At 48.2% G+C, this 26,253-nt stretch overlaps 2 protein-coding genes across 8 annotated transcripts in view; one reads left to right on the forward strand and one right to left on the reverse strand.

Moving 5' to 3' along the window:
- The window catches only part of LOC119455793 (beta-1,3-galactosyltransferase 1), a 123,933-nt gene extending 108,801 nt beyond the window's left edge, over positions 1-15,132 (forward strand). For 3 of the 6 annotated variants that reach the window (XM_037717260.2, XM_049669305.1, XM_049669306.1), the window contains 2 exons: positions 8,997-9,395; positions 12,258-15,129. In XM_037717260.2, the coding sequence (XP_037573188.1) occupies positions 8,997-9,395; positions 12,258-12,809 (951 nt within the window). In that variant the 3' untranslated portion in view covers positions 12,810-15,129. Of the gene's footprint in view, positions 1-8,996; positions 9,396-12,257 lie in introns of all 6 variants that reach the window. The other 3 variants (XR_007467530.1, XM_037717259.2, XM_049669304.1) reach the window with 3 other exon arrangements.
- A 7,317-nt stretch (positions 15,133-22,449) lies between these two features.
- Positions 22,450-26,253, reverse strand: part of LOC119455789 (facilitated trehalose transporter Tret1) — a 71,998-nt gene continuing 68,194 nt past the window's right edge. For both annotated transcript variants that reach the window (XM_037717253.2, XM_037717252.2), the window contains exon 6: positions 22,450-25,779. In XM_037717253.2, coding sequence (XP_037573181.1) covers positions 25,273-25,779 — 507 coding nt within the window. In that variant the 3' untranslated portion in view covers positions 22,450-25,272. The remainder of the gene's footprint in view (positions 25,780-26,253) is intronic.

Here is a 26,253-nt window from a genome sequence, read left to right on the forward strand (position 1 = left end):
CCATCTCCGCACATGCTAGATATAGCATGCCGCGCACGTGCATGTGTGCAGCTGCAAGGCGATCAAAATACACAAAGCGGTAACCTTCTGCTGTAATAGCATTCTCCTGATGATTGCGCTTATCTTGGCCTCCTGTGCGTACCGTCAGAATAAACTATAACGTATAGATTGTTTATCGCAAGATTGTTTGACACTGTGTGTATAGCGTGACATCACTACTCCGCCGGTCGCTGCGCTAAATTCTTCATCCCTGCATTCACCACCCTTTTTTTCACACTCACGGGAGGATGTGGAAATAGATACAGACGTGTCGCGCTTGTTCGCTTTTCAGGTTCCTGTTGACAGGAAGCTATGAGAACACGAGAAGTGTTGTAGCTGTCGAGCGCTGAATCCCGCATGCAACGGCAAATGCGTTCGTGTCACAGCTTAGCTGGTCACTTTGTTCACGCCTCGCTGTTCGGTTTTTTTCTTTTTTTTCCTCTTCGACATCCACGCCGTCCACGAGCTAAGAACGGCGGCGATAAAGCTTTCTCGTTCCATCACATAAGCGTTTTTAATTACTGCGGTACAATAGAGGTTTCCAATTCACAAGGACGCACGTGTACACGTACACAACAACTTGCAAAAAAAAAAAAAAAAAAAAAACGCCGGGTCAGACGGCGCGTGCTTGAATGATGCCACATCCTCCGATTACAACTCTGTCTACTCGTTCGTTCGTTCGTTCGCTCGTTCGTTCGTTCGTGTTCGTTCGTTCGTTCGTTCGTTGGCTCGCTCGCTCGTTCGCTCGCTCGCTCGTTCGTTCGTTCGCTCGCTCGCTCGTTTGTTCGTTCGTTCGTTCGTTTGTTCGTTTGTTTGTTATAGTTTTTGCGGCCACATATACGAGACGTTGACCCGCCGCGGTAGATTAGTAGTGGCAATTGCGTTGCGCTGCTCAGCTCGAGGTCGCTGGTTCGATCCCGGCCGTGGTGGCCGCATTTTGATGGGGGCTAAATACAAAAACGCCCGTGTACTTAGAATTAGGTGCACGTTAACTATACCCGTCTTATCAAAATTAATCCGCAGTGCCCGACTAGGGCGTGCCTCATAATCATATCCTGGTTTTGGCACGTTAAAGCCCCTCAATTAACAATAATTAATAAATTAGTTAAGAGACGTTACAGCCATGGTGTGAAAAAGGTATCCGTATAAGCGAAGATTAAAATAGAGACAATGCAATAAGGTTTGATAACTGGCTTAATGGTGTTCCAGGTCACTACAAATGCTACAATAATAATAATAATAATAATAATAATAATAATAATAATAATAATAATAATAATAATAATGAAATAAGTAATAAGGGGCATGGCTCGACGGCGTGTTCTAGACAACCGTTGCAAAAGTACACTCGAAACTCGGATTCGTTTTGACAATCGGCAAAAGGGCGAGGGAATTTATTTAATTTGCCCTGTTTCTTTTTGCAGAGCTGCTTGTGTAGATTTCCCGCTATATTTTCTGAGTATCCGGGTGTTGACTTGTGTTTCTTATTTTGATAGTGAGTAATGTGATGTCCATTTCGTACAACTTGTGAGTCATTGTGTCATAAGTCGTCCTGGCATTAAAAAAAAAAAAGGGGGGGGGGGGACATATCTGGCATCGTTCACGCGTAAAGCAGCCTATAAGCTCTCTTATTATAATTTCATCTCCCGTGCAAAATTTTAATCATTAAATTAATGTTCTTCACATCCTGTTCTCTTTTTACCGCGCAGTCTCGGCATATCACGGTTTCCTTTTTTTATATATATTTATTTCGGCGTGTTCTGCTAACGAGAGTAACGCGAGAGAAAAACTTGCTCTGAAAAAAAAAATTGCAAGAGACTCGACAAAGTTTTTCTCAACTATGGAAACCCACTCATCAGAACTTCTTCTTCGCCGTGAGTGGTTTTTAATCTTGTAAAGACTGAATGACACGACGGCTTTGAATGTTTTATACCGCCGTGCCTCGGCGCCAGCTCTATATATGCTCGTCCGTGTTTCCTGAATGGAACGCGCGTTTTACGACCGCGCTATTGGCGCGAGCTTCCTTCTTTCTTCCTTCCATCCATTGCATTCCTTCGGCGTATTGAAAACGTTCTCCCCTTCCCAAACTTGGCTTTTTTCGCCGGCTCTTTTACAGCGCTGCGCAGCCGGCCGTGTTTTGTGCCGCGAGGCGCCGCGTCGGTCGACGAAAGTGGCGCCACCCGTGGCAGAACGTACAGCATGTTCTACTTGAGAATTAATGAGCGCGTCTGGCGGGCCGCCGCGTCTGGTTCGCGCCAATTAATTGCGTGCAGCAGGTTTGGAGTCTTCGTTGGACGCTCGCGTTCCCGTCTGACTCTGCTCCGAACTCGGAGGATCTCGGAACACTGCGCAGATCGCCATTGTCTTGGCTATGTATACTATAGTATAGTTCGCTTAACTACACTACATGTAGTATGCTAAACGCAATCGGAATAATTTGGGAACATCACGTTCGTCTTCTTTGTCCCTGTGTCATTCCTTCCTTCCTTTTTTATTTTCTTCCGCGCTCTATCTATCTATCTATCTATCTATCTATCTATCTATCTATCTATCTACTATCTATCTATCTATTCTATTCTCTATTCTATTCTATTCTTTCCCTAGGCGCGTAAGTCGTAAGGTGTTCACAGATACCGGCAGAGATTTCAGTTTCTAAGCGAAGCGCCTTTTCTCTCTCCCTCTTGACCCGCCGGTGGTGGTGGAGTTGCTATTTTGCATTTCCGCGGGCGGGAAATGCAAAAACGCTGGTGTACTTATCAGAGTCATGTGCACATTGAAGAACCCTAGATGCTCAAATTAATCCGGATCCGCCCCCCCCCCCCCTCCTTCCTTACGGTGTCTCTCATAGCTCCAGTGTGTGCTCTCTCTTTCTTTATTTTAGTAAAAGGGGTTACAGATGAAATGGAAGCACAACGAGCTTGATCGCCGAAACAAATAACAAATCCAGGAACGAAAATAACATAAGCTGAGGCATCATTATACAACATCTCAATAATTACCAGTAAGGGATGGCGTACAAAACGTGTTTAGAATTAAACAAGCAAACAATAAACAAAATGAACAAACCAGGGACAACGTTAAGAGGGAAAATGCCGATATAGGTTGTCATGGAAGGAATGGTGATCAGATTTGCAAACGATGTTCTCGGGAGGATCATTCCAATGTGATATGGCACGGGACAATGCAGCTGAATTAAAGGATTGAGTGTTTCTGAAGATATGCTTGAAACTGCAAGTATTGTGTAGCCATCTTGACATGCCTGTATAAATATCCCCGTTGATTGTTATTGAAAAATTCTCTTTGTATACATATTCTCAAGCAAACACAAGGAAACTTGATTATATCGGTAAACTTTTCATGAATCGTTCACTACCGTTGCTACACTAACTCCAGTTTGTCCAAAGAATAATAATTATAGTCAGGTTGCGGAGTTAGCGTATGAGGTCATTACGTTACCGGTCACGTGCGATGAGAGATCGTGCAGACACTCTTTGCATTCATGATGACTAAGGCTTAGAGCGTTGCGCGCATTGCGCGACTGTGTCCGTAATATTATTCTTGTACAGCAGACCTTTCTTACGAGCATGAGACCAAATAGCGCTTGCCTGCATTTATTTGCGGGATAAACATTTACGTCCACTCTTTCCTGTTTCCCAGTGTAGGAAGCCGGCGTAATCTCAATAAACGTCCCCGCTTCTTCTGATCTCTTGTTCTTTCTCTCAAATATGTTACGTGAATGGTGGTGCAAATAAAATGAAAAGATTAAAGCCACTACGAAAGAAGCAGGTGTTTCGCTAAACATCCCAGCACAGACATTGCCTCCGGGATCAGGGACTGTGCCGTAATGCCGTGTTTTAAGCCGAAGGGGAACGTTGTGGGAGTTTTGTGCCGGCGATTACAGTCCGGGGCTGTCACTTCCAATGAAATGTTTGGTAAGAGGTGCGTGTTGTGTTCGTATTACTGTATGGCGCTCATTTACTCGTTAGTCCACGCTGCACGGATTTAAATAGCTCTCCAACGCAGCCGCTCTTGTTCGGGGAGAGCTGCCCGAGATAGCCGCTTAATCGGTATTGTCGAGTCTTCGCTCTTCTTTTTTTTTTTTTTTTTTTCTCACTTCACCCTGCAAGTTCTCTTGATCTCGAGTGAAATGACGATTATGAGGCCGGTCCCTCCCCTTCGGTAGTACCTTGTGCAAGTACGTATCTCGATGGATGCCTCGTTTACCAGCGTTACAGCTCGTTAATGATGATGACATTTCGCCGTTCAAATCCCTCGATGCCCCATTTCCGATGAGCGGCGCCCGATTAGTATCGCTTTGGGTCTTTAAAATCCACTGCGCGCGCGCACTGTGTTTTTCGCCGTTGCTTTTTGTGGGTGGCGCTACGCTCTGGTGAACCGTGAAGGTCTTCCAAGATAAGTCCGGGACATCACAATTCAGTTTGCTGCTCATTCGCAGCGCCGAAAATGAGCCGTAACAAGAGCAATACGGGGTAAACGAATGCATATGGTAATAAGAAGGGTGCCGATTAAGTTAGGCGTGGATTTTGCGCAATGGAAATTCACTGTCAGATACCGGAACCTTTTTGTGCTCCGACGTACGGGCTTCTTGCGGAAACGACGCAGTTAGCCAATGAAAAGTAAAACCTGAAATGGCAGCTCGATCGCGAGCTTGGCGTGGAGAGGCTCGTTTTAATTGTTCTCGTCTTTCTTGCTCCTCATCCTTCTGTTTTTACCATAGTGCTCAGTTCCGCAGTAGCGGACAGAGGGACTGTCCTGGCCAGGCGATGATACCGGGCCCGATTGCCGCACCGGGCTTGAATTCAAGCACGAAACATTCTGTGGTTTTTAAAGCGATAGCTTTTTTAGATGCGAAGCATCTTATGCTCGGGAGCTATGTCACTCCCTCCCTCCCTCCGCCGTGCGGCGTCCACTTCCGGTTCCGCTTCCACTTCCGGTTCCGGAGGCCAGCTTCCGGCTTTCGGAGAACGCTTCCGGCGTTTTGCCCGAATGATCCCCCGGTGCTTCGCCCACTCATCATCATTCACTTCGTCCTCTCATTCTCCTCCCGCAACGCCGCGATGAGTGCCACGGACAGCGCCAGCGTCAACGCCAGTGTCAGCGACGTGGACAGCGCCGCGGAGAAGAGGGCTCGAGCCGCTGCCACGAAACGGCAGCGGCGACAGGCCGATCTGAAAACTAATGGGAACTTGAGTCGACCCCATGGCTGCTTCGCATACTACTCAGGGTTCCCCTACGGGAAGATGGTGTAATTTTTTAGCTTTGAATGGTTGAACGATCTCGCGCAATAAGCAGTGACAGCCATACTGAGTGACAGCCATATACCTCTGGGTATGTGTCCAAACAGACAACTTCGTTTATGCGTATGGGATATTGGTACGTGCCGATTCTTGGCCAATCGTCTAGATTGGACGTACTAAGGCTACACAGGGAGTATGCAGCTTTAAATATATTAAACCGCCCCATCCGATTGGTAGATAGTCTTTGCAATGAAGCTGCAGCCACGAGACTGGGGAGAGTGGGAGTTTCTATGGCGAGAGAGAGAGAGAGATAGAAAAGAGGCAGGAAGGTTCACCAGACGCACGTCCGGTTTGCTACCGTTGCTGCGGAGTTTCAATTGGGCTACAGTGATTACAGCAAACTATACATTGTCGTTGGCGGCAGGATTGCCACTTCGTGTGTCTCCTGATGTGCCCATAAGGATTTTGTGATTCACGGATGCAATAGAGATTTGTGACAGGCCGTAGCAGCATGTTACACAGCAAAGCTAGCGCTGATTTTGACAATCGTCTTCGATGGTTTCTGTCAGAACTTTTATCTTTATCAGTGTTTTTTTTTTCTTAGCGTTATGCTCCAATCGAGTACGGCGCAATCTTTCGTTTGATAATTTTATTTTTGCACGTTTCCTATATTAGATATACAGGCGGCCGAGGGAGGCAGTTTCGATAACCGCAGAAATATTTTCCTGCGACAGCAGTTGAAACCTCAAAACTGCAGGGTTTCTTTGTGTAGAAGAATCGACATTTGGGCAAGTTGGTACTGGCTGAACATCTTGAAGGGGCAACGCAAGGCGACTAAGAAAAAAAGCAGGAAAGTTTTTGTGTGTCCGTCCGTCCCTTCCGTACACTGCCGTCGTCAGGCTAGGCCCCCATCCTCAGCAAAGATGAACAGAACTCTGCTCACCATGACGCCGTCAGAAGGTATTGAAGGCGTCACGCGTACGATTGTGGCCATTTCATGCTTGCGGTCACGTGTGCGGTCGTGGCATAACGGTTATCGCATAGGGCTGCTGTACGGGAAGACAAGGGTTCAATCCCACCATCGACCACGCATTTCTTCATAGCATTATAGCTGAACTTAAGCCACTTTGGAGGTGTCTAACAGAAACCTCGAGGTTTGTTGAGTACGGTACAGTGTGCACGAAACCGCGAGTGTGTAAGAGATACGAGGTATAGAAACGTCACTTTAATAAACGAGTGTGCAAGGTCGTCCGTGACGCACGCGCACGCAGTTGGTCACGACGTCACAATCATCACATTCTAGGTGTGCTACCGCATACTTTAAGAGTTAGTGGTGATGAGTTCTGGCGTATTTTTTTTTTCTTCCTAAGCCTATGGCAACGCAACTTACACGAGATTTCGGAACACTGAAATCCACCTCGCTGGCACGTATCGCGCAGTAGAGCAGTTGTTTCACGTGCATTATGGAAATGCCAAGCGCGCGCGCGCTTCGAGTTTGTTACGCGTACGAAGATGAAAAATGTTGTATGCATAATTCATACTGCTGCTTTGTGCGTCGAGTGTGATTGGCAGGTTTCTTCCCCTCCTTCACTGAGGGGAACCGCCTGAAAAATAAATTGCGGCCCGCGCCTCACATTCGTGGCGTTCTTGACTATACCCGTCGGGTTTATCATCACACGTGTCTGGAATTTTTTTTTCTCCTTCCTTTCATGGCTGGCGCGCAATCATCGGCCCGCTGTGCTCGTGGTTTATGAGCGACGTGAATTAGTATATAGAAATGGGGCCGTGCTCTTGCTTTCTACTTCCGCGTTCCTCTTCCGGGAAACCTGTCTTCTCGCGTTGGGAACTTCCTATATACGCACGTGTCCCGTTCTTTTGCGTTTGTTCACTGGTGCTGTACGCGCCATGCTGTTTAAATTGAAGGGCCACCATAAATAATACTCCGTTAGAAGCGATTTTTTTTTTCGTTTCACTCTTGCTTTAGTTATTCTTATTTCTCCTTCTACTCCTTCCCTCGCTCTCGCTCTTCCCGTCATCTTGTTTCATTCTGCACTCGCGCTCATCGTTACTTCCGCATTAACATCCAACCTCTTGCGCCTGTAACTTCGAATCCAGGGTTTTATGCGCGGACGTGGCGTTCGTCAAGGTGGGAGCTCGGCTGCATGGCACGTATTTCTGACGTATTTTCGGCGCCTCGTCGCTCGGCGTCAGCGCGTTCACTTCTCGCCGCTCGGTGACCTGGCCCGCGTTAAGTGAAATGGATGCCTGTACTTCGGACGACGCGATGCTGAAAACGCGTGGGAAATACGTCTCGTGTGATTGGTGCTTTAGTCTTTACACAGCCGGTTCCGTTATTGTCGGAGTGCGGAAATGATTCCGTACTCGCCGGATCTCTGTCATGCTTTTTGCGATTCCGAGTATAAGGGTAAGTATCTTCAGGAAGCAAAGTCGGGACGCTGCACAAGAAGAATAACGATACGCTAACCAGAAGGCTTTTTTTTTTTTTTACTTTTTGAGCCGCGAAGGCTGGTGGCTTAATACATGCCGTGTTCCCGCAAGCCCAGTTTTAGAGGTCACGTGATCGAAACTACGCGGCCGAGTGCATAATTACATGGCACGCAAGTCTTGTGTTGGAGGTCACGTGATCGGCTGCGGGTGCCTAGACTATCCAGGTTGAATCACGAGCCTGCAAGTATAGTGGCATAATGCAAGGTTGAGTCGAGAAGTCTGAAGGCTCGTTAGAGGTCACGTGAGTGAGCCCGTTTTGCCCGCGCAGCCGAGTGCACATGTGACCCGCGCGCCATCTTTGGAGGTTTCGGGATCTCCTGCGGATGGCTGCTAATCTAGGTGGCATTGTACTTGGTCGGGCATGCACGGGCGAGCCGAGATGTCTGGTGGCTTTATGTACAATATCTTTCCGCGCGTCCTGTGTTTTAGGTCATCTAATCTGCGGTGTTTTGGGGACGCGGCACAGTTGAAATGGGGAAGGCAGCATGGAACGTCCGCTTGATGATGAGGATGATGATTTATTGGCATCCCCTTCGGAACGGAGTGATGACAAGTACTCACCTAGCCGGCTTGAGCTTATCAAGTAATCTATACATATTCATCATTTTAGCATTTTGTCTTTGTTTACTTAGTAATATCCCTGTTCCTTAAAGCCTATATATCTACTTCGTACAGTTACCAATGCACATAACAGATCCGGTCCAATCAATCTCTTCCCTGCTTCTTTTTTCTCCGCCAATACTCTGAACATGTCTTGCGTCTCTCGACTGCTGACCGGTTAATGCTTCCATCCGTTTTAAATCCCAGTGCTTCTGGAAAGTGAACGTTTTCTGCGGGTCTCGCTGGGTAAATACCTTCGCATTCCATTAGGATGGCGGAAGTTGCGCTTTCGGAAAAGCAACCGGGCTCCCCGAGGTGGCGCTGCTCATCGCGCCAGTGTTGCGACCGAGAGTTCTCTTGCGGTTCTCGAACGAACTCTGTTTATGTGTCTCTATACGCGCGACACCACGCTAGTTTTGTTAGTAGGCGAGTATGTTTCGCAATTTGTACTGCTTGTAAAACTACCAGACTTTTTTCTAATAGTGTAATACGTTGTTGTCGCTATCAATGCGTTCTTTACCTTTCGGACGAAACTAGGACATTTTCTGAGCCTCCGCAGCCGTGCCAACAGCTCGCTCTTCCCTTCGGCAGGAGGACATGTCCTCGCTGGGGGTGCGGCTCCTGCCTCGGCTGGCCGCGGTGGCCGTGTGCCTGCTGTTCTGCTACGGCATCCTGTACCGGAACATGAATAGCGGCCGACACCGGCCCGACATGTCCTGGCTCCTGGCGCAGCAGAACCTGCGGCTACTCGTGCCCAACGACTCGCAGCCGCTGCTGGCCGCGCCGCGCCACCCGTGCCCCCGGTTTCTGCTGGTCGTCATCTGCTCCGCGGTGGCCAACGGCGCCGCCCGGCGCGCCCTGCGCGACGCGTGGATGCGCGACGCCACCTCCCCAACCGTGCGCGCCTTCTTCCTGCTGGGGCGCACGGCGAACGCCTCGCTCCAGGAGCAAGTGCGCGCAGAGAGCGAGCTGTTCGGCGACATCATCCAGGTGAGATAACAAGGGGGCCCGATTGACGTAGCTACTACGCCCGTGTAGAGTGTAGAGCTCAACCGTAGAGTTATACGTTCCGTAAGGCGTAGAAATGCGTTCCTTAATGGCTTCACCGCAATACAGCTGGCACTGCTGTGAAGCATACATAGTGCATTGCGATGAAGGGAAGAATTTGCGCAAGTACCAATTGTAAACACCCCGTATCATTATTTAGTATACATTGGCGATGCCTCCAGTACACCGAAGGGCCAACGGGGACACCAAAGCTGGAACCCAGACTGGTCCCTGGTTTTGGGATTTCGCCGAGGCCGGGACGTGCGGGAGCCGTGTAAGATAGGCTGTCCACAATAACAGACAGCCGATCTTGTATGCGATCAACCCCCCCCCCCCCCACCCCCTCTCTGCGGCCCCATCCAACAGATCGTCCAAGTTCCAGCTTCCTTTCTCTCTCTCTTTGTTGTCGTTGTTTTATTTCCGCCGCTGCTTCCTCGGCCGGGTGCCCTGGAGATCCTGCGCCACCCGCCTTAGTATAATCTCAGCTGCTGTCCAGAGGTATTGTTATGTTTATTTCCCATACTAAGTGATGTCACTGCAGTACATATCTGTACTGCGATGGAGCTTACTCAAGCACGTCCGCCATTATGGAACGCATTGTAAGACCCTTGCTCAGCTCGTTGGCTACCGTTGAGCTATCGCGGAATTGATGGGCAACCCTTGGATTTATTTTACCTTCGTGCTGACGGCTTCAGACGTACTCTTCCCGTTATTTATTGCGCTGTGTCGTTCTAATCAATCCATGCAATAAAAAGCTTTCTCTACGAGCGGAGGCACTAAGTGTCTTCGCACATGCGTAATCAAATGGCCGCATTTATAACGCGATCATGATCAATTCGCAATGTAACAAAGCCGTTTGAAGCCAGGAGGACGACGTTTTGGCAGCTTCATGCTCCTGCCTATCAATGGCTTAACCGTCGTACTTATAGCGCCAGTAGACACCATCGTCAAAGTTCCCTCTAGTGATTTTTTGTAGGAAACTTTGTGGCGTCAACGAAAGTTACGATTCGGGCGCGTTGGTACGACGTCTAAGGGCGCTAGCCCCTCCGGTCGCGGATCACGACCCAGTGCAGTAAAGTGATCGACAGTAGGCCACTTGTGGGAGGCTCGGCCAAGAGCCAACACTTTGACTAGGAGAATTGGCTGTTGCCCTGACGAACACGTATACCCCTTGTAGAAGCGTTGGCTCTACAGCTTGAGGTTTCCCGGCCTTGTTCGCTGACTTCTCATCACTTCAAGACCACCTCTTCCTCCGAGTTCTTCAATTGTTACTGTTTTATGTTTGTTTAACTTCCTGTAAACCCCGCGCAGATATCGTAGATTGTCTTGAAACCCGTGGCGTAATTATTGAGGCCGCTTCTGCCTGCTCGTGAAAATAAGGAAAAGTGGTCAGTTGCAGTTTTCAGGCAATATTAGAACTGAAATATTAGCTGGAAGTAGGGGGCCAGTTAGATTATGATCGTTTTTTATACATGAAATAACACGTGTTTATACGTAGCTTTACCTCGGGAGCTCCTATCTAAATACGTGAGAACGGATGAATGGTTCCTCTGCAAACGCTGTACCGGTTTTCATAAGGTCTATTGCAATTTAAAATAAAGAAACCTAAAATCTGACCCGCCGTGGTTGTTTAGTGGCTATGGTGCTGGGCTGCTAAGCACGACGTCGCGGGATCAAATGCCGGCAACGCGGTCGCATTTCGATGGGGGACAAATGCGAAAACACCCGTGTACTTGGATATAGGTGCACGCTAAAGAACCTAAGGGGGTACAAATTATTCCGGAGACTACGGCGTGCCTCGTATTCAGAACGTGGTTTTGGCACGTAAAACCCCATGATTTTTTACCTAAAATATGGTGGCTGTAGGAAGCTGATCTTTATTTTGGCCCTCAGTTCTTTTATAAAAAATGTTTTAAATTACAAAATGTTCACTTCTTTAATTGCAGTTCTTTTTATGTCTTCTTTACATCGCAACAAAGCTTCCCTCTTCCCTGCTCACTTTTTTCTTTAATCTGTCCCTTCTTTGTGCCTTCTCCGATCTGTTGAATTCACGCTGTAAGGTAGACGCGCTTTGGCATACGTTTCCAGCTTCAAACGCACAGTCACAAGTCATCGCTGTGTTTGTTTCGTCTCGTATTGCGTCGCGTCCTTTCGCGCTGTTTAGTCTGGCACTCTCAATGGCAACCAGCTCAACTAGCCACTATTGCAAAGGATGCAACATTCGCCGCACAAGGCTGGTACGTCTTGTCTAACACCAGTCGTCACAATTCGCACCAGCAGTGCGAAAGATCGGGTAATTTTGTCTTCCAATATCAAACCCGTTTCCTTAGCCTGAACGCTTACTGACTCGATAAAGAACAATAATACTTCTATCTGAGCTAATCTGTTGATTCCGAAACTATAGGATGGGCAGCGCGTAACAGCGCGGATGGATAAATGCATATAAAGTAGTGTGGGTCGAATATAAAATACTCAAAATAAATTGTATGTACTAGTTGATAGGAGAGATGGATAGGTGTACAACGCGCCAATTGTTGTACAGTGGGAATTACACTTGCTTATAGTAGTCGTGTGGCCGGCTGCGGACTTAACGAGCGTCCGCCGCAGCGGTAGCTGCTGGTTTCCGTATTTGATGGTGTTTCACTTACTGCACGCAAATGGCGACCCTACTTGGCCGATTGGCTCTTCCAGAGAAGTGTGATTCGCACTGTACGTGTTCCTTTATTCGTAGAAGCTCTCGCGCGGAGCTAATTTTACGCTTTTGCTCAAGGAGCACTTCCTTATAAACTTCGACATTGCGTGCAGGCTGACTTCCTGGACACCTACAACAACCTCACGATCAAGTCAGTAATGCTACTCAAGTGGGTGGACAAGCACTGCCCGCGCTCCCGCTACGTCCTCAAGACGGACGACGACATGTATGTTAACGTGCAGAACCTGGTGAACCTTCTGCGGGCCAAGGGCGGCCGCCGCCTACTCCTGGGATGCCTCATCCGCGGCGCGACCCCCGTTCGCGACTGGACCTCCAAGTGGTACGTGCCGCCGTTTGTGTACACGCACCACACGTATCCGGACTACCTGTCTGGCACCGGCTACGTCATATCCGGCGACGTGGTGGGCCCGCTGTTCCGGGCGGCGCTCGACACGCCTTTCTTCTTCATGGAGGACATCTTCATCACGGGCATGGTGGCACAGAAGCTGGGCCTCAAGCCCAACAATTCGAACGGGTTCAAGTTCTACAAGCGCAAGAACGATCCGTGCCAGTTTCGCCGACTCGTTACGGCGCATTTAATGACGCCCGGCGAATTGCGTGCCATGTGGACCAAGGTGCACGACACGACCATCAAGTGCTCCTGATGGTGACCGCAGGGCGCTCCTTCCCTTCGACCTCTTGGAGCGCCCCCTGTGAAATCGAGACTGCCGGCGCCGCCCAGAAGGCGGCCGCGCTTAGCTCGTCGTCACCGGACACGTCGGTTGTGAGAGGGACAGCTAATCGCGCAGTTCGGTTGTGAGCGGAGGACCCCGACAAACTCCGCTAGCACTGCCCGCATCAGTCGCAGGCGGTTTGACGTCGGTCACACCTATCGATCTGTGTTTGTTGTCCAACGGCTAATGGATACGAGTAATTTAGGTTCTCCGAGAAGCGTAAGTTAAAATGACGCCCTCTGGTGGTTGATGAAGGAACGTGATTATCGTTAGCATGGCCTCCGAGCTGTGCCCAATCTCGGAGGTCATATTGTTAGGCGAACGGTTGTGGCGCCTATTGTGCCAGCATTCGTAGGAGTTCCGTTCGTTTATTGCGTTCCTGATAAGTGTTTGTTTTCTGACAAACCTTGACCCGTGTGTGTCCCGTTGGTTCTTATAGGTTAGATAATAGATGTGGTTGCGAATTCAAATTTAGGCCATATTGAACAAAACGCGGTAGGCCATCTTCAAGGCATTTTTTTTTTTCAAGAGGGAACGCGGTTAGGGTGTGTCAAAATGATCGCCCACGCTGTGCTGCCATCCAGGTGACTGCAGACAGCAGCAGCGATTGTGGAGGATACGCTGGTGAATTTTGCTGATTTACGGAGTGCGAAGAATCTGCGCGCCCTCATCTTGGCTTCGTTGTGATGTCGCGTTTATATTGACGAACGGTGGTGACATCGCCGATGTGATATAATGAATCTAGTGCTGCACACACATGCGCAAGCGGTGATGCGCTTGCGCGGTGCTTCTTAGCCAGTGATGCCAGTGTGTTCCTCTGTCGAGCTGAGCGCTTCCCATGCACACAACTACCGGGACGAGCCACCCCGGGTGTTTTGCTCGTCGTGTACAGTGCAGCCCATGGACTGTTAAAGAAAACACTTGAATGTAGAATCACCGGCTCTGCGGCCGATGGCATGCGCATGGTGGCGTTGACACCTTCCCACACCTCTGTGCGGTGCATTGGCATAGAGTCTGCACTTGCAATTAGAGCGCCAGCAAAGTGATAGCCAAACATCGTGGTGTTCCCTTTAACAGTGGACCGCACTGTACAATGGAGGTTATTGAAAAAAGAAAAAAAAACTGGAGTTGCGAACCTTGCAGCCGCCTTTCAGGAGAGGCAATACTAGTAGCAGCCGTATAGTTTAACACACACGAAAAAAAGTCGCAGTATAGAGGAAGCCCGCGCCGAACGCAGGCACTTCCTTCCTCTTTTCCAAAAAGCAAGCAGGAAAATTATACTTTAACACAAGAATGAAAATGAAGCGAGTTACACCACTCGCTTTATATGCAAAGCGGATTTGTAGTCATCGATAGTAATTTTCCCGATGTTCAGTCATCACTCAGAGCCGGTATGTGACTAATGAGATCCAGTCAGCCTAATTGGATAATCAAAAGCCTCACAAGCATCAGGAGAATATATTTTTGCTGTGGCCCATTCAAAGCCACGGATAACGGTTCGCCTCCTAAGATGGCGTCGGTCCACCTTCATTGCGTGCACTCCAGAAGTTATATTTATAGCCTCCTCGTCGTGCACAGCGGAGTCTCTTGTCTCGGAGCACCTTGGAAACCCGCTCACTCACTGCATAATAGAGGCCTAGGTAAAGGTGCTCCCGAATTTTTTGTAAGTGCCATCACTTGGAAACGCCCGTTGTGATCTAATTATCGAAGTCATTGGGCGAGGTGGGGGGAATGAATGGGTGTAGAGAACCCGTTTGTGTCACTCGAATATTTTGATTGTGTATATAATTTTTTTTTTTGAGGTAAATGCTACTGAGAAGCACCTGGACATTATAGCGCGTGTTATGCGACTGTGACGAAGGGAAGAGAAAACATTGCTTAGCAAATTTCCTGACGCTTCGGATGTCGTTGTTTTGTTTTTGTGTGTTTTTTTTTTTTCGTTTATAGGAGCAGCGCCTTCCTCATTACCACGATGTCTCGTTGTGACCACGCGGGCTTCGCATGTTGGCCCAAGTTGTTTTTATGTTGTTCCCACAAAACAGTGGCGGTGTGTATACTCATGCACTGTATGCATTTCAGCGTGTCACGAATACAAGTAGAAATGTTGTCTGCGTCACACACAGCGCACCACCATGACATGTTTGTACGTTGTTATGAATAAGAAACTAGAAGATTTTATATATAGAAATGAAAATGGAACTCAAATTTTTGTCTTGGGGGTTTCTTTCCATGACACGCAACCTTCGCATCGGAACGGTCTGCATCAGACCGCATATATGGTATGGCAAAACACGGTGTTTTCACTGTCTTTTTCTGATACACAGGTAAGTATACATTTCCTACATTTCCGTTTTTAGCATGGACCCACCGCGGTCACTCACTGACCGGGGTGTTTTGCTACTGAGCATAATGGCCATCGATAATGTTTCGATAATGTCACTGCAGTGTTCGGGCAGAAACATTGAAACATTTGTTAATCATGTTTTCTGACTGTTTGTTCGAGGTGTGCAACTTCCACGCGCAACGTACGTATGTCTTGTTCACTTTTAAGTGCCAGTATATTATGCGCCATCTAAACTGATGCCACAAGACGAAAGTTGGCAACCTCTCGAAAACAGCTGCTGTCTCGCCTTTACATCTGCGCGATATACTATCCTTCGGTGGAGACACTATTTGTTTAAAACAGAATCAATACGTTTTCTATGGCTGTGATTTCTGCTGCTGCTTTTTTTTGTATTTTAGCAGCAGCTGTCGGCTTAAGATATAACTGTTTGCGAAAGCACCCACTAGGTGACGATTGGTGTAGCACTGCTGCAAAGCTCTTCCACTTTTCGAATGGATCGAGGATTGTATTGAGTCAAACTCCGCTGCTGCCGCTTTTTTACAGGAGCCCGCACCTAAGCCTATCAACTGGTGGTGACATTAATCCAGTGGAGCCTGGACCCTTTGGGTAAACATCGGGATTTCCCATAGCTCCGAGTCGACGACCGCCTTTCTATGGTTGGGGATATTACGATGAATGATTGCGTCTGGCGCTCTTTTTGATTCCCCTGAATAGCCTCTGTTCAGTGTCGCATTTCGACCGTTTTTGTCCGAGTAGCTGATATGTTATTGCTACTGTTCTAATAAGAAAATGGGGAGCATGCTCTGCTAGCACGAGTGGGACTGTGGTTGCCGATGCGATAAAACGCACTGAAATTCACGCACGTACAGCTGCATCGAAAAAAAAAATATTAGCACAAGTGACCGATCACCGGATCAGATAAATTGCGGCGTGCGACGCTGTTCCCTACGCCGAAAACGAGTGTGCCAAGCACCCCCTCTTAGAAACGTGAATCATGTGGCACCTTAGATACCAGTGTGCACGGGAACAAGAGCGCCGCATACCGCAATTTCCCTGCTCCGGTCATCGGCCACTTGTGCTAATCTTCTTTCCGCTGCGGCTGTACGTTCCGGAAATTTTGACACACTAACTGGCGCGTTGCTGTGGTTTACTTGTGTTAGAAGGAAGACAATTTGTTACTTGTGATCTTCGCTAGTAATTTGCTCAAACTCGCTGGGACTACTTTTTATTTGTACATGGGACCTGTCAAGCTGGAGTTTAGGATTGTCCCAGGTGATCCGTGTTGTTATCACATGAATCGGTCCTGCAATGGTTGCCGCGTAACGGCCGGCCCTTAACAGCCATGAGAAAGCGTCTGTCAAGAGATGAGTTTGTTGGGTATTGATTGCAGCATGTTCCGGATAACGCGTTCCAGGAAGGAATGTCACCGGTTCTTAACTGGTGCTGCACATTTGTACGCGTACCGCGATAAGTATACAAAGATGGCATTGTTACTTCTGTCATGTCACAGGCGAAAAAGCTAAAGCGCAGATTATGGTAGAATGCCCCTCCTAGTTGAAATATTGCTTACTTCGAACATGAATATGTGCGTTACAGCAAACCCTCGTTATGATGAGGTTATCGGGACAGTAAATAATGGAAGCCGCATATAGGCATATAAATCTCGGAAGCGCTTTACAATTTCCCGAAGGCTTATGGGCGGCTCTTGAAACGTTTAGATTGAACAAAACTGTGTGCAGTGGTAGCGGCATGATAGGGGGAAGATTCTTATGGCGAAGAGGGGAAGGGGGCGGGGGGTCTGTGAGTAGCGGCCTCCTGTGCCGGTTATCATCGCATTATACAGTCACAGTCCCTATGAGCGGCTGGTACGTGGCGTAGTGGCCTTCGCGCCACTCTTTGTTTCTCCATATTTATACGAAGAAAGGCAAAGCTCCATTGTCTAATGTGCACCAAGCGGTCGATCCCCTGCGGATTTCCTGCTGCCCATCTCGTACTAAGCGAGGTCCTTCGCCACCCCAATTCGAGTAATCTGGTCTAAAATTCGTGCACTACAATCGGAATCGCGAAAAACTTCCAATGAAGCTATGGTTCTTAATCAACGATTTCGTTATAGCGAGTTTTTAAAGTACTAACCTATGGAAGCCGGTCACAGCCGCCAGCATTTCTATTTATCGCTTTGCGTCTTCAATACTTACGAAGTTGGCTTGCAAAGGGAAGGTCAGGCGCTTACAGCGAACTTGATTCTGCTATAAGCATCGTGATTCGGCAATCACTTTCAAGCTCCAGAAGCCTGCCCTGCATGTTTTCATGTGGTACACGATATACACAGAGTGTTGCGTGAAATCCGTAGCGCTTACTCGACTGACACTTCGTCTTTTTCAAGTTAGTTTGGTTAGTTCCAGTGGTCATGTCTGCTAATATTCACTGCAGCGTCGAAAACACTGACAGGTGTGTCGGCTCTAGAGGTCTAGAGGAAAAACAACTTATTCAGCCAGTCGTCATGCCCTGTTCTTGCCTGTGCGTGCCAATAATGTCACTATGGTAACCTCGTATAATTTGGTAAACGAGCTCTTCATACTCTGTACAGCTGTTGCCATTTGCTCGCTTTGGTGTTTCGACTGACATTAATGCTACTGTATTTGAGGTGGCTTCACAGATTTACACTGACAAGTGGGTAATGACCCTTTGGGCAAGAAGAAGAGGTTGTCCTAAATAAGTGGCTAGGCAATTTCAAGACATATCTGGGTGCCAAGAAATTGACCATGTATAGTGAACAGTGTACGTATATAGCAAAAGCGACGAAACTAAACGTGACAGAAGTGGAAGACGCAGATAATGAGGTTGCCTCACATTGCTTCTATACGGCCGCCATCCTAAAGATACAAGTGACGTTATCTCCTTCACTCATCCTTTCCCCGATGCCCTGTTATATGTCAGAAGTGGACGAGCGTTCAAGTTTTGACGGCTTGCACAAACACCTTACACTTATGATCGCGTAGGCAGAAACACCAAATCTTGTGTTTGAAGTGTCTGTCTGTGAACGCTAGCAGATGGCTTTCTACAGTCCACACATCAAACTATAAAGAATGTTATCTATTTTTCTATGGTTGCTCCTTTTCCCATTATGGTTGCTCTTTTTCCCAAAAACGTGCATCCACAACACAACGCGAGCAGAGGCAAAGCTAAGGCTGTGGCATTGCTCCGGAGGATAAAAGCCTCGCTTCACACGGTCACTTTCGTTGACGCGGCCCAGTACGAGCACACATCGGACTTCGTCGCAACGGTAGTCAATCACAACGGACACGTCACTTGTGCGGCCTCCATCAGAGACAGCACCCCGGCTAGGGCAGAGCAGGCTGCGATCGCTCTGGCACTTCTCGACGATGAGAGAGCTGAAATATTTACTGACTCGAGGGCGGCGGTTCGGGCGTTATCCTCTGGTACCATCGCCGAGGAAGCTCATCGAATTCTCAAAGGCAAAGTCATCCAGCCACATACAATCACGTGGTTCCCGGCACATCTCGAACCCCAACTCGACTCCGCACACGTCCAAGCGCGCGAACTAACCGTTACTCCGCGCTGACGCCACTGCAAGTCGAGGCTCCGTCGATTCTAGGCTCGTCGAGTTCCGTGACACTCTCTCCACCTTCAACGAGGTCACCAAACACTACTACCTTGGTAGGAGACTATACTCTCCCCCACACGGCACACTAACCAGACCTCAAGCTGTCACACTACGCATGCTTCAGACGGGATCATATCCCAACCTGAATTTATTTCACTACATCAATCCAGACTGCTTTAGTCCAGACTGCTTTAGTCCAGACTACCCTAGCTGCGGACAATGTAGTACTTTGAACCACATGCTCTGGGGATGCCCCTCGTTACAGAGGGGCCCGCATCGATGCACTGCGGAGGAGTGGAGCTCTGCTCTTCGGAGCTCCGACCAGTCACGCCAATTTTGGGCTGTCCAGAGAGCCCACGATGCGGCGCTGGAGCTTGGTCTCCCCGTCCCGACGTGGGTGCGGCCCGTGGCTTCGTCGCCTCCCTGAAAGGGGGCAACGGAGCTTCTCAGGACCTTCATTAAAGTTCTTTGTCTGTCTGTCTGTATTTTTCTATTTGTCATTTATTTATTTATTTATTTATTTATTTATTTATTTATTTATTTATTTATTTATTTATTTATTTATTTATTATTTATTCATTTATTTGCAATTGACTGCCCCGCGTTTGGCTGCGAACTGCTAAGTAGCTGAAATGTTTCACTTGGCCTTATCTTCAGCCTTGATTCATTTAATAATTTATAGTTGAGAAGCCGGTCACATATTGCGCTTGTTGCCAACATTTTCAATTCATAATAAATAAATAGCGCAGCGGTTGTGGCCTCGGTGGAGTCCTGTTTGGCGCTATAAGCTAAAGGGCCTCAGTTTCCTTCCTACCAAGGTGGCTGCAACGGGCCTACAGCCATCGGGACTAACTCGTCTATATGATATTCTGACAGGCAACACAAATCGAGGTGCTCGCGCGATGTTTTCTTTCTGCCATCTTTACCTCGCACTATTCCTGACAAGATTGTCCGAACAGCTGCCTTCGTAAGAGAGAACAGAGTGGGTAGCTTGAAAAGCGACTGCAATCCATCAATTGGATGACAACCCATTGTCTGTTCCGCCTGAGACGTTGGCCATTATTAGCCTGATCGATGGATTGCCCGCTGTACCGGCGGTGGGCCGCGCAAAACACGTAGCTGTAAGGTCCAATGCGATGGAGTCTCTCCATGGACGGATCCTGGCGGCAGCTGTTACGTTCAGTTTACAGCTGGTCGCGTACATGGTCGCTCAGGAAACGTCACCCGTTGACGCCATCGCTATGAGTGATGATGATGATGATGATTACAACATTGCGTCCCTTATTGACCATCCCCTTTGAAACGGGGCGGTGAGAAATAGTCACCTTGCCTGCTTGAGGTATTGCATACATTCATAGCAGTCTTGCATTTCGCCTATCTTTCGATCTCTCCTGTTCTATATTCTTTTCGCTGCTTTTTTTTTTTTTTTTTCCCACCAAAACTATAAACGTATCTTGCCTATCTTGACTGCTGGCGAGTGATTGCTCCCCTCGGGCGTGAACCCCTGCTCTTCAGTAAGGTGGACGTTCTCTGCTGGGTGGATATCTTGGCATACCATTACGACGTACTGTGTCGTTTCCGGACTTTTGATGCAGCAGACACTTGGCTCATCCTGTTGCGAATGTTTGCTCCTGTATGGCTTCGTCTTCAGGCAGCCACCACCTCGGGTCTCAAATAGCAAGGCGCTGCCCTTTATGTTGTAGTACAGACTTTCCCTCCTGATTTCTTTCTTGCCGTATTTGTAAATCTCAATGTTCTTGTTTGTTTCGATTTTCCATGTTTCCATGTTTCCATTTTCCATCTTTAGCATCCCATTTATCGCCTCTGTTTCCCGCATTTTCTTTTCGATGACTCCGGGGTGCGTATTTATACACTTTTAATTACCCTGCACTTTGTTGCCAACTTTCCTGACCTTTTCCTCCATTTCGTGTCCACGCTTGCGAGGTGCAGATATTTGTTCACGTTAGCCGCCCATTTCTTTTATGCTTCTAGCGCCATCTGAGTGCAAAATTCCACGTAAAGAACTGTTCAACCGAGCGGTTACGCACTGTCCAGAATACTTCATCCCATTCTCTGGCTATCTGCATCGTACAAAAAGAAATGCGTTCGGCGGTGTGGTGCCTTGTGCTCTCCGATAGTTCCGCGTGCGTTGTAAACACCTTCACGAAAACATAATTCTTGCGTAAATGTGCGCGAGGACCTTACGTACGCTATAAATAGCGGCTTCAACGTGTGCGTGCTCTGAACGCAATGGAGAGCTTTGCATGTTAGTATACTACGCACTGCGATCATTAGAGCTGCCGCGCGACTGGCCGCTCGGAGGCAGTTGGCGTGCATGCGCGAGGTTCTTTCACGCTCGAAAAAAACACTTATATGTAAAGCGTATTGAGCAACAGAAAGCTGTATCGAGAGTTGCTCATGTTGTTCTACAATTTTGTCATTGACACTTTTCATCTAAATATAATATTTGAGACGTTGACTAATTAATTAAGACTAATTGTATACTTAGGCGGAATGCAAAAAAAATAATCTGAGTATCTCCAAGCGACGGCAAACAACATTATCTTGGTTCTGTCCAGCTACGTGGCATTCGCATATTTTTAAATCTTGATGCATGATAGTTGGGACACCCTGTATGTCTAAATTATGGGGTTTTACGTACCAAAACCACGATCTGATTATGAGGCACGCCGTAGTGGGGGACTCCAGAAATTTGGACCACCTGGGGTTCTTTAACGTGCACCTAAATATAAGTACACGGGTGTTTTCGCATTTCGCCCCCATCGAAATGCGGCCGCCGTGGCCGGGATTCGATCCCGCGACCTCGTGCACAGCAGCCCAACACCACACCCTGTATGTCTATGCCATACCGCGGCTTGCGAAGCCAACTGCCTATGGGATTCAGCCTTTGACGGCATTGTTGAACTCCCTTATACTGCACGCCGTTATATGTAACCGTAGTGATGTTTGTGGGCTCGTAATAAAGACGCGCGGGCGCGCGCGCGCGCGCGCGTGTGTGTGTGTGTGTGTGTGTGTGTGTGTGTGTGTGTGTGTGTGTGTGTGTGTGTGTGTGTGTGTGTGTGTGTGTGTGTGTGTGTGTGTGTGTGTGTGTGTGTGTGTGTGTGTGTGTGTGTGTGTGTGCGTGCGCGCGTGAGCGTGTGTGTGCGCGTGTGTGCGTGTGTGTGCGCGCGCGTGTGTGTCTTGTCGTCTGACAAACGCGCCCTGGTTGGTGGTTGAATACAAGCTGCTGGCGCCCTGCTAAGCATAAAGAACTATGACATGGTGTAGACATAGAGGCGTGAGCATGTGATTTCTTTTAGTCTCGATGCTTTCAGAAGTATGTCCCCTTATCAAGTGTGGAGTTCCCGAGCAGCCAAGCACCAGACAGTTAAGTACATAAGCGTGCGCTTATTTCAGCGGTAAGCACTCGGTAACAGTTGTGTTCAGGTGCATATCTGGACCTCGCAAAGATTCAGTGGACGCCCTTGGCAATTCCGCTCTTAGATGGACGAAATGTGACTGCGCACTTTTTCTTTAAATTGCGTGATACGCAGCAGTGCACAAATAGAGAAGGTGGAAAAAGTGCCACAAGTATATTTAGCATTGGCAAGTAATTACCCGTTTTATTTTCAAGCACTCCGCATTTCGCAACACACGAAACAATCTGTGGCATGCATTCGTGCGCTTTTGGCTTGGCGCTATAAGCTGTGCGCGCTTAATCTGCAAAATAAAATGTATGGTGTGAGAGTTCTCAACACAGCTACACACTCTTTACGCATCTGGTATAAGTAATCAAGCTATAAACTCCTGATGCAGTTTCAGTGTCGGTAACGTCGCGTCGTATTTTGCGGCTGCTGTCATATATGGTATCATGGGAAATTTGGGCGATCGGGCAATGTAAATCGGCTGCAGTCAGCGACCCTTCGAGGAGCGGTATAATAACAGTATAAATTATTAAACTCTGCAGAAGCAGGAAGCGTCGTTGTTGCGCCACTTTAAAATGCAAATTGACAAGTGCATCGCGCGCCCGCCGCGAAGAAGAGCCGAAAATAGACCGAATGGCACAAACGCTCAGTGACGTCTGGGAGCCTTGTTAAGCAGGCTTGCCTGCGGTAGGAAAAGATTGCACGCTCATTAGCACGCGCAAAGCAGAATGGTAAGTTTTGATAAAGAAGCGTAACATGAAAATTGAGAAAGCCAGTAGTGAATAACTGTCCCTTGTAACTTGAATAGGACGTGCGCGCTATAGCTTGCAGCCTATCACAGAAACTTTCAGCGCACGAAAGCCTCGAGAAGGCTAATGTTTCGAGAACATTACTTTATGACCAATTAGGTATCGAAGGCTACACGCTTATATGTGTGGGAGCTACGTTTGGCGCAGCTCTCGGTTGCAAGTCGCGTGCATGTGTCCTGTACACGTTTCCTGTTTCAAACGTTTCTGCGTGTAACTTACACCCATATGGTATACGAGCATGTGAAAACGCCGATAGTATTCACAAAATTTAGCACATTTTCAAAAATGCGTAAGACGGGAAAAGAAAGTAATGGCTCATTCGGCTTCTGCTTTCCTTTCATAAAGGAAAAAGCCAAAGTTAATTTTCCCTTACAGTGGTGGAATACAGGCCGCATATTACAGACAAGCTGCCCATGTGGAACAAAGGGGCGATGTGACCCATATTGTGTCATATAGCTAGGCGTCTAGTTGACATGTAGCAGGGTTAGGTAAAGAGCAAGAAAATACAACGATTCTTCGCTGCTGCTTCGTTGTGCGGCTCACACTTAATTATATCCACCAGCGCTAAAGCTATCTGAAAACTTCCTGAAAATATGTCTTGCCCTGCGATGGATCTCACGTCAATTAGGTTCGTCTTAACTCCATTAAATACGTCCAAGAGATCGCTCGCGCACGACAGACTGTACGTGGTCATCTGTTTTGCTGACACCAACACTAACTGCAGCGCCACCGCATCTTCGTGACTTCGCGTTTTGCATCTTCTCAATTCAGTACACCTAAAAAAAAAAGTTTGATGAACACGGCCATGGTTCGAGACTATGCTTTGGTTGGGCCACCACTTATCGTGCTAAAACAAGCTTTTGCGTAACATTGACGACGCTTCAATACGCGGCCTATACTGTCTAAAATGTCTAGATCGTCGTCATCACTTGCGTTTTCTTGTTAGTCATTATAGCTTGTCGCGGCGCCTTAATCTCGCCGAACAATTTGTCTGCTTTTGTTTCTCATCTGCTGCTTTGCTAATGGCTAACGCCAAACCTTTCGTTTGTGAGCCGTCTTAAGCTCCCTTTTGCATCCGACGACTTTGTTGAGCAATTCAGGTGGCCACAGTTTCGCGCAATACTTAGAAATGAAAAAATATATATATATCACAGCATTACATAGTGCGCGCAACCATGTTAAGTGTAAACCGACAGTTCGGCTTCTACTTAGTACAGCATGCCCACTCGCAACATGTGCTCTAACCGAACGGCAGCCGTCACGACACAAATCTTTCTTTTCACGAAAACACACACACGCACACACACAAAAAAGAAAATGTATGACACACCTTGAGTTGCTGTCAGTTCACATCAAAGAACGCATTTTCATGCTCCTTAGTAAGATAAGGTGTTTTAGATTTTGAGCACCGAAGTTTGCGGACCCAAACCGCTAGCTTTGCAAAATTATGCAAAATCCTATGCACAAAAAGCAAAAGGGATCATTAGAGAACGCGAGCACGGCGCGGCACATTGGGTACAAATATATATATAAAACTATATTAATTATCAACATATTTATGCAGTATATAGTGTTAGGTGTCCACTAGAAAAGCTCCCCACAGATAGGTAGCGTAGCAGTATAATCGTAGCAGTGTCACCGGCTGCCCCACCGGCGAAAACATGGAATGTATGAAGCACAAATGATGCAGAACTCCGTGTTGTACGCATTGCCGAAGTTCACGCTCGACACGCATAAAGTTACATTACGAAATAACGTACAAAATCAACACACACGCACTGATTGTACAATAAAAGCAGGCAGTGGGTCCATTCGACTGTTCATCAGTCGGAGGCTACAGGTGCGGGTGAAAACTTTTCTCAGCAGTCCAGGTAATACTGGGGCGAAAACACAAAAGCGCTCGACACGCATCAATTCTTGATGTAAATGTAACAGCGTCCGTGCCCTTGAAACCTGCTGCAGAAGCCCTGAGATTTCCAAAGGCGCGGCCATCTGAACAGCGTTTGCGAGAACAGGCTTCATCGGGAGGAGTGAACAAGAAATGTCGACTAGAATTAATTGGTCTGATTGGCTCGTGGTTGTACAGTGTAAAACGCAACAGGACAAAGAACTCGACGTCCTGCCTCACAATTTCTCCTCTTCGATCGGTCTTCACGCTGCATGCATTCGAAGGGCGCAATTCACCGAGTCGCTAGTCTTCGGACTCTTCGAGTTCAGACCGGCGGGAGCCGAAGATCTCTTCAATCTCTTCGAGGGTCTTTCCTTTCGTTTCCGGTAGGAAAGCAGCCGTCAATACGAAGCCCACGGCCATGAAGCTCGCGTAGAACCAGTAGACGCCATCCTCGCCCACCAACGCCAGCATATCGTTGTACTCCTTGGCGATGAGCGTACCACAGGAGAAGTAGAAGAATATGAGGAGGCTAGTGGCGACAGCCTTGAGGCGCAGCGGTAGCATCTCGCCCATGAGTATCGACGGCAGCGGGCTCAGGCCCACGGAGAAGCCCAAGAAGTACAGGCACAGAGAGAACAGAGGCAGCCAGCCGTAAGAGTGCACGAAGCTGGGTCCCAGTGTTCGCTTGAAGTGGTAGAAGCAGCCCAGGATGACGAGGCTGACTCCGGACACCGCTAACGAGAACAGCATCAGGGGCCGACGACCAAGGCGGTCCGTAAGCTGCGTGGCGAGGCCTACGCACACCACCTGCGGCAGGAAAGGGGGTGAGGTATCGAAAAACGTTTCATTTCAACAAGTGGAGAAATTACACTGGTCCTTTTCTTAGGAGTTACCTCGACCCGCGATATAGTATACTTGGACCACGCTTGGTATTTTGAAAATGCAAATCTGCCAGAGATATGCAGAGTTCTTTTCGTAGGATTGCGGCGGAAGCTGTCGCATGCTACCGAAACAAGTGAGGCTCTGCGCCGAACTTCCGGCCGAATGTGCGCCATGGAGCAAAATATGTAGCGCGATCCACCACAAGGCAAGAACGTTCGCTCCAGATCGGACCCCGGGCAATACCAAGGCAACATCGAAGGGAAGACAAGGGATCTCATATCGTGAAACTGACGCCACGAGCGCTGGCGGGGCGTCCATTATTTACAACCGCGGTCCTGGGAGATCAGCTACGACTGATCCAATGAGCTGAGTGGATGGCCCGTGCCAGAAGGGCCGTGG

This window comes from Dermacentor silvarum, chromosome 6 (assembly GCF_013339745.2).
Source record: "Dermacentor silvarum isolate Dsil-2018 chromosome 6, BIME_Dsil_1.4, whole genome shotgun sequence".
Lineage (NCBI taxonomy): Eukaryota > Metazoa > Arthropoda > Arachnida > Ixodida > Ixodidae > Dermacentor > Dermacentor silvarum.